Consider the following 7807-nt stretch of genomic DNA (forward strand, 5'->3'; position numbering starts at 1 on the left):
GGCGACGTCATCCGGAAGGTGGCCCAGGTGTGCAGAGCTGCCCGGGAATCTCGGGCGCCCCTCGGGCCCACCCACTGTCCAGTCTCATCCTTGGCCAGGCTGGGTCCGGGCGGGAAGGGAAGAGAGAAGGGCCCAGGGCCGGACACTGAGCCCGCTGCCAGGTCAGGGGCCCAGAGCAGGAGCCACGTGTGCTAGAGGCGGGATGGGGTCCAAGGGTGCCTCGCACCACTGGGCAGCCCATGGCACACCCACCGGCCCCAGGCCCGCACAGCCCTGGGTATGAGCCGCCTCCCCCTCCAGCCGGAGTGATCAGCAAGTCCCCCCCCAACCCCGAGCCTCTGTCCTCTTGTCTGCATGGTGGGGGTGCTATGGGATGGCTCTCCTGGGAGGGTCAGTGACAGCAGTGGACAGGGGGTCACGGCACTGTGACTGCAGCAACTATCAGGGTGAGCTCCCCCAGGACCGGCCCACGGGCTACCTGGGAAGAGACAGGGCCCCCAAGAAGAGCCAGGCCAGGTCTCACTGCGGTCAGGGCGGAGCCAGGGCACCCTGACTTCCGTCCAGAGCCCCCGCCCTGGGGCTTCTGCGGGACTGGGCCCCGCCCATGAGGTGCTCAGGCTGCCTTGGCCCCCAGGTGCCACTGGGCCCCGAGTGCTCGCGGGCCATCATGAAGCTGATGTACTGCGCACACTGCCTGGGGGTGCCCAGCGTCCGGCCGTGCCCCGACTACTGCCTCAACGTGCTCAAGGGCTGCCTGGCCAACCAGGCCGACCTGGACGCCGAGTGGAGGAACCTGCTGGGTGAGCCGTCCCTGCCACCTCCCTGAGAGTGGCCGGGGCCTCGGGAGGCAGGTGGTCCCTGGGGTCAGGGGGCAAGGGTCCCTTCTGAACGTCCCGGGCGCAGTGTGATGTGCGCAGCTGCCTGGGAGAGAGCCCTGTGGGGTCACAGTTCCTGTCCTTCCTCACCGAGCGTCACAGCGTGCATACGTGCCAACACGTGTGCGACACGGCGGGCCAACATGGACATGTGCTGACGCAGCCTAGCACGCAAACACGCCAACACGTGTGTGACACATGATGGACCAACGTGCACATGTGCCAACGTGTCTGTGACAGGGCGGGTCAACACACGCATGAGCTAACACATACTCTGCTGATGTATGGCGGGTCGGCTAACATGTACGTGTGCTGCCACATAGTGGGCGAATCTATGTGCGTACCAACACGTGCATGCTAGCGTGCACATGTGCTGCCGCAAGGGGGCCACCAGCATGTGCACTAACACGTGTGCACTAGCGCGTGCATGTTTGCTGGCAGGAGGGGAGCCAGCATGCACCCCATTAACACGCAGACAGACACGTACACGTGCTGACATGAGATGGCTCGGCATGCCCACATGCAGCACACATAAGTACTAACGCGCTGACCCTGTGGACCAGCACATGCCACCACACGTGTGTTCGTGTATACGTGTGACAATACGGTGCGCCCTCGTGAAAACGTGCCGACATGCGTGAGCGGGGCAGTGTGCGTGTGGTGGGCTGGTCGTGTGTGCCAGTGCGCCTGCGAACTCATGTACCTGTGCTCGACGTACACGCTAACACACGAGCGCTAACGTGTCCATGAGCTGACGTGGGGTGGGCCAGCATGGGCATGCGTTTCGACACGTGTGCACCGGCATGTCGGCGTGGGTGCGCAGACGTACCAAGTGCTCCCTGTGCAAACTCATGTACCCGTGCTCGACGTACACGCTAACACACGAGTGCTAACATGTCTGTGAGCTGGCTCAAAACAAGCCAGCGCGCATACACGTCAGCTCCTGGGCGCTAACGTGTCTGTGAGCTGAAGTGGGATGGGCCAGCATGGGCATGCGTGTCGACACGTGTGCACCGGCATGTCAGCGTGGGTGCGCAGACGTACCAAGTGCTCCCTGTGCTCACGCCTGTGCCAGACTCCACGGTGCTCATCACTGACAAGTTCCGGGGCCCCTCCGGCGCCGAGCGCGTCCTGGGCAGTGTGCACGTGTGGCTGGCGGAGGCCATCAACACCCTCCGGGACAACAGGGACACGCTCACGGCCAAGGTTCGAGCAGGAGGGTGCGGTGGGTGTGGGGGGGTGCCCCAGATGTGGCCTCATGCCCCTCCAGGACCCTGTGGTCTCCCCCAGGTCATTCAGGGCTGCGGGAACCCCAAGGTGAACCCCCAGGGCCCTGGGCCCGAGGAGAAGCAGCGCTGGCAGAAGCTGGAGCTGCCGGAGAAGCCGCCCACGGGCGCCCTGGAGAAGCTGGTGAGGGACCCTCGGCCAGCCAGGCCCTGCGGGGCGGGGGGCGAGGGGCGAGGGCAGCCTGGGCCAGGGCGCCCAGTGGCCTGACTGCTGCCCCACAGGTCTCTGAGGCCAGGGCCCAGCTCCGTGATGCCCAGGACTTCTGGGTCAGCCTTCCAGGGACACTGTGCAGCGAGAAGATGTCCATGAGCATCGCCAGCGATGACCGCTGCTGGAACGGGGTGGCCAAGGGCCGGTAGGTGCCACGCGGCCGGCCACAGGCCACCCTTTGCGGCCTCAGCCGGACCCCGTTCGGCGCGTAGTACCGGCTCTGTGCACACGGGGGCACACAGAGCTGGGACGAGGACCAGACCCTTGCCTCACGCCAGCTCGCTGCGGCACACGCCGTGCCCAGCCATCCACACCTGCACTGTGGGGTCTGCGTGGGCTCGTGTCGGCCCCTGACAGCCACCGGGGGTCTCTGGGGATCTCAGGCTTGCCACCTCCCGGGCAGAAAAGCGCATAGGAGGGCAGGCTAGGGTGGTGCCTCTTCGCAGAGACCGGGCAGTCACCTAGGGCCTGCCCTCCGGCCCCCAGGTATCTCCCTGAGGTGATGGGTGACGGCCTGGCCAACCAGATCAACAACCCCGAGGTGGAGGTGGACATCACCAAGCCCGACATGACCATCCGCCAGCAGATCATGCAGCTGAAGGTCATGACCAACCGGCTGCGCAGCGCCTACCACGGCGAGGACGCAGACTTCCAGGACACCAGTGAGGCCGGGCGCCAAGGGTCGCGCAGGCGTGCGGAGGCCCCGGTCCCCACAGTGGCTCTGAGGGCGCTGCTGCCGCCCAGCACCCCGCCCTCCACGTGTCCGTCCCCGAGCACGGATGAGACCTGGCCAGGCTGTCCATCCAGCCTTGGCAATGGCGGGGAGTCACCCGTGGTCGGGGGAGTTGGCGTCACCCGGCATGGGAGACCACACACGGGGACGCTGCACTTGGGGTCTGCAGGGCGGGGTGGCCTGAACCTCCTCTCGTCCCCAGGTGACGAGGGCAGCGGCTCAGGCAGTGGTGACAGCTGCCCCGATGATGTCTGCAGCAGGGCTGTCGACAGGAAGAGCTCCAGCTCGCGGACGACTCTGACCCATGCCCTCCCCGGCCTGTCGGAGCGGGAGGGCCAGGACACCTCGGCTGCCGGCTGTCCCCAGCCCCGCACGGCCCTCCTGCTTCTCCTCCTCGTCCTGGTCCTCTCAGTGGCCGGGCCCCAGTGGCGGTAACTGCCCCCGGCCCCAGGGACCGAGGCCAAGGACTGACTTTGCCAAAACATGAGACAGACAATATTTAATTCCCTTGGGTGGAGGCCCTGGGGCAGGACAGGGAGGGACAGCGAGAGACCGCTGCTCTGTGAGTGCGCTGGGGGCGGGCCGAGTGGCACTGGACCCCAGGCCTGGCCTTGCCGGTCACCCTGGCTCTTAACTTTGTATGAGGCCCTCAGGTCAGCTAGAAGCAATGTCCCCCAAAGCCATGTGCATTTCAGGGATGCTGGGGATGCTGGTGGCCGCCCGCCTGCCCGTGCTCCCCACGCCCAGCCCCCCACACTCTCACAGAAGCAGTGAGGCCTGGGAGGAGGCGCCGGAACAGCATCCCGCTGGAGAGTGGGCAGGCCTGTGCCTTCCTCTCCCGCTGGGGGCCAGGGGCCCCCGCCCTGCCGCACCCCGAGAATCCCTGAGGGCATCGGGGTCTCCGCCCATCCGAGATCTCACGGGGCCTCTGAGATTATGCATGAGCCCTTCCTGTGCAGCCAGGGCCCCCACCCGTCATGCTGTGGGCCCTGGAGCCCCGTGTCGGTGTGAGCGCCTGTCTGGCGAGGTGGCCCTCCCAGGCCTCGTCTTTGCCACGGGCGAGCGACAGGTGGCCCTGGGTGTGTGGCGAGCTGCAGCCTGCCCAGCCCTGCACCCTGGGCTCCGCGATCGGTCATCTGCAGGGTGGGGTCCTGCTCCTGGCCATCCCAGGAGAGCAGGCCCGGGCCTCTGCAGAGGGGACCCAGGCGTCCCCACACACACGGGGCCAGGTCCGTGGCCTGCACAAGGACTTCCAGCTGTAGGGAGGAGCAGCCTGGCCATTCTCCTGCCTCCTGTCCCCACCCAGACCGAGAGTCAGGTCCCAGCTCAGGGTGACACAGGCCAGGGCTAGAAGTGGCCTGTGGCTGTCGCCTGGCCACGTGGATGCTGGGTGAAACTTCAGCTCAGGGCCAGCAAGTCCCGGCACTGCAGGCCAGAGGGACGCCTGGTCCCCTCCTTGGCCCCGCTGGCTGCAGGGAGCCGGGGCCTGTGACAGTTAAGGGCTTTTCCAGGTATGCAGACGTTCACACGTGCTTCCCATCCTCGCTCGCCGAGAGCTGCTTTCTCAGCTCCTCCCAGATAGCTTTAGAGGGACCTGGGCCAGGTCCGCAGCCCGGGATCCAGGCTCACCCCTGCTCACGCAGGCGCTGGGGAGGGGCTCAGGCAAGGGGCAGGCGGCCCTCGGGGCCCCGGGCCTGCTGAGCCCAGCCTCGCCAGTGCGGCCGAGCAGGCCATGTAGTGCTGCGTTGCTTTTCCTCAAGGGGTCAGGGAGGCCTCTGGCCGCTGGTCAGAGCCCCTGGCATGGTCCTCGGGTGTGTGGGGTCCAAGGTTCCCAGCCTCTGCCCCACCAGGCAGCCCAGTCCACAGGCACACCCACCCCATAATAACCCTGCTAGCGTCGGGTGGGGGCTGGGCCCGGGCCTCCTCCCCTGTGAGCAAGGGCCAGCTGGACTCTCAGGGACTCTGGGGCGGTGGCCGCCCATGCGCCAGGACAGCTGTACGGCTCAGGGATGGCCCGGAGGAGGCCCATGCTCGGCCCCGCTCTGCGCGCATCGCTGGACGGGCGGCCCTGCCACGGTCACCAGCTAGGGAGTGACCAGGCCTGCTGCGTCCTGCCGCACAGTGTCAGCGGGCGACGTGTGTTCTGTGAGTCCGCGAATAAATAAACGGCTGGAGACCTCGTGTGTCGAGTGTGTGCTGTGGCCCCTTCCTGCACAGCCCGGCAGGGGGCCGTGCCTGAGGGCTGTGCGCAGCAGGTGTGGCTCAGGGCCTGTGGGAGGTGCCAGGGGCTCCGTCCAGGGGTGTGGCGCCAGGCTGCAAGTGCAGGGTCTGCACGTCCACGTCCCTCCCCAGGCCCATGGGGCGCCCCGGAGAAGGAAACGCCGGGGTTTCTGCACACCCCTGCCCTGTTGGACACACATGCCGGGAAGGTCCACTCCCCACATGGCCTCGGAGATGCCCAGGAGGCCGGGGCATAGGCACCAGCGCTGTCCCCGGGGGCCCGGTCTGCCCTGGAGCCCCACCCGCCATGCCTGGCACCCCTCAGCAGAGCGGGACCCCCGCCCCAGCCGCCCACCTCCCCAAGCAAAGACTGCCGCGTGACCCTGAGGCCCAGGCTCCGGCCCCTGCTCACTCCTCCCCCAGGAGCCACTGCGCACAGGGCCCAGCTCCTGGGCCAGAGGCTGGCAGCCCATGTGGACACGGCCGCCAAAGGTCACTTTATTTGGGCATCACACCCCCGCCAGCATCCGGGCACACGTTCAGCAAAGCATCTTGCCTTTTGGGGCCTGGAGTGCTGGGGACCCGGCAGCAGGTTGTGAGGGGCAGAGCCCCCCAGAAGGCAGACGGGGTGCCCTATGGGGGAGAGCTCACTTGTGGGGGGGCGCCCCCAAAGCGCTGCAGATCCCGATGGGGCGTGAGCGGCAGGACCTCCCAGAGGCTGCAAATCAGGAGCTGAAGCACCATGCTGGCATCCGGTGGCCATGCAGTAACCGTGTCCCCTCCCTGGGCGGTGGGCAGCCTCGGAGCTGGCTCAGCCGCGGGACACTCACGCCCGGTCATGGCTGGAGGAGATGCCTCTGGGCACCTGGCACTTGTCCGCATGCCTCGGGGGCTGCTAGGCGGTACCCTGGGACAGACGCACACGCACTTCCCTGTCCGAGAGGAGCCACAGTGAGCAGCATCTGGCACAGGACGGCCCACGGCCCACCTTGGAGGACTGGCCCTGCCCACCCAGCCCAGCCCAGCGTCCAGGAAAATGGGCTGCCTGAGTCCATCTGGGCACATGCTGGAATCTTCAGGGTCAGGAGCAGGTGGGCGGCTGCCAGGGTGGGGACGAGAGATGGTGTGAATGGCGCCCGGCCTTAGCTACCCCCACGGAAAACAAAACAACAAAAAACAAGCTTTGGATGGAAGGACCGCACCGTGGACGCGACGCTTCGGCGTGGGGGAGGCAGCGGCCCACGTGCGCCCCGGGGCTGGAGCCGCTGCCCCGGACACAGCACCACGGCCACCAAGGACAACACGGTGGCCCCGGCGCCTCGGCCACGGCGACATGCTGGCCATGGAATGCGAGACGCTGCCGCCGTGGACAGAGAAGGCCACGCGGCAGAAACGCGGGCAGAGGTCACGCGCGCACGGGGCGGGCGGACAGCCGCGTGAAGCGTGCTCGACTTCACAGGTCCAGGAAGCTCCCAGGGGGCCGTGCGGGGACGTGCACACGAGGGGCAGGCCCACGCGCGGCCAGGGTGCCGGTCAGCCGCACAGCCTCGGCTCCTTAAAACGCAGCCTCAGACCAGCACTGCGCAGGCGCGTCCGCCGGGGGTGGGAGCTCAGCGGCCCGTTATCACTTTGTTGACTCTTGAAATTCCCGCTGTTGAGCTGATTTCGTCAGCCCAGCAGCCTGTGCGGTGGGGACGTCTCCACACGCGAGGACGCAAACCACGGCAGAGCTAAGCCGCCTGTGCAGGGCGTCCCCAGGCTCTGGGGGTGGAAGGACGCAGGGCAGGTGCTGGCTCCCCGGGCTCGGGGGGCGGACAGGGCTGGGCTCCCATCTGTGGCCAGGAAGAGGCCCATGGGTCCTGGCCCTACACGCTTCCTGGGACCCGAGGGGCCATTGTTACCACTGGTCACAGAGCACAGAGCACAGAGCGCTGGCTTCTGGGAGCACCCCAGATGCCTACAAATTCCAGGCCCTTTGTCTCATCACCAACATCCCAGCCCCACACAGACACCCTCTCCCTGGCCAGGGCCCCGCCCCCGCTGTGCCCTCAGGCTCCCGATGCCCCTGACCCTCGCTTCCCCAGCCTCCCTTCCCGGCCTCCCCTCCCGAGGCTCCCCGACCTTGACTGGCCCCCATCAGGTGCGGGGCCCAGGGAGGGGCCACCTCCAGATGGGCCCCTCCGCCTCCAGGACTGGGCACCCCCTCTCAGCGTTCTTACTGCCCAGCCCCCCCATCCTTGCCCCTCACTCCACCCCCTGGACCTCGTCCCCTCAGCACACGTCCACCTCAGCCACTGCTGGCCCACTATCCTGCCCACTGGTCCTCTGCCTTCCAGCTCTCAGCCACCCCCTCGTCCCTTGTCCCCAGTGCCTCCCCAGCAGGACCCCTGAGTCCCGGCATCCATGCTGCTCTGAAGTCACCCGTTTGTCACCCTGCAACACCCTGAACCCCTGGCACCCTGCACCCCTGCCACCCTGCCCT

General features: G+C 67.4%; 2 protein-coding genes across 2 annotated transcripts in view; one reads left to right on the plus strand and one right to left on the minus strand.

The window, feature by feature from the left end:
• Positions 1 to 5286, plus strand: part of GPC1 (glypican 1) — a 6918-nt gene extending 1632 nt beyond the window's left edge. Inside the window, 7 exon segments of the mRNA XM_015587827.2 lie at positions 501 to 624; positions 626 to 800; positions 1951 to 2081; positions 2166 to 2285; positions 2384 to 2517; positions 2859 to 3034; positions 3308 to 5286. Coding sequence (XP_015443313.1) covers positions 501 to 624; positions 626 to 800; positions 1951 to 2081; positions 2166 to 2285; positions 2384 to 2517; positions 2859 to 3034; positions 3308 to 3540 — 1093 coding nt within the window. The 3' untranslated portion in view covers positions 3541 to 5286.
• Positions 5287 to 5958: 672 nt separating this feature from the next.
• ANKMY1 (ankyrin repeat and MYND domain containing 1) overlaps positions 5959 to 7807 on the minus strand; it is a 38494-nt gene continuing 36645 nt past the window's right edge. The window contains exon 18 of the mRNA XM_015587828.2: positions 5959 to 6257. Within this exon, the coding sequence (XP_015443314.1) occupies positions 5959 to 6257 (299 nt within the window). The remainder of the gene's footprint in view (positions 6258 to 7807) is intronic.

Source organism: Pteropus alecto, unplaced genomic scaffold (assembly GCF_000325575.1).
Source record: "Pteropus alecto unplaced genomic scaffold, ASM32557v1 scaffold143, whole genome shotgun sequence".
NCBI lineage: Eukaryota > Metazoa > Chordata > Mammalia > Chiroptera > Pteropodidae > Pteropus > Pteropus alecto.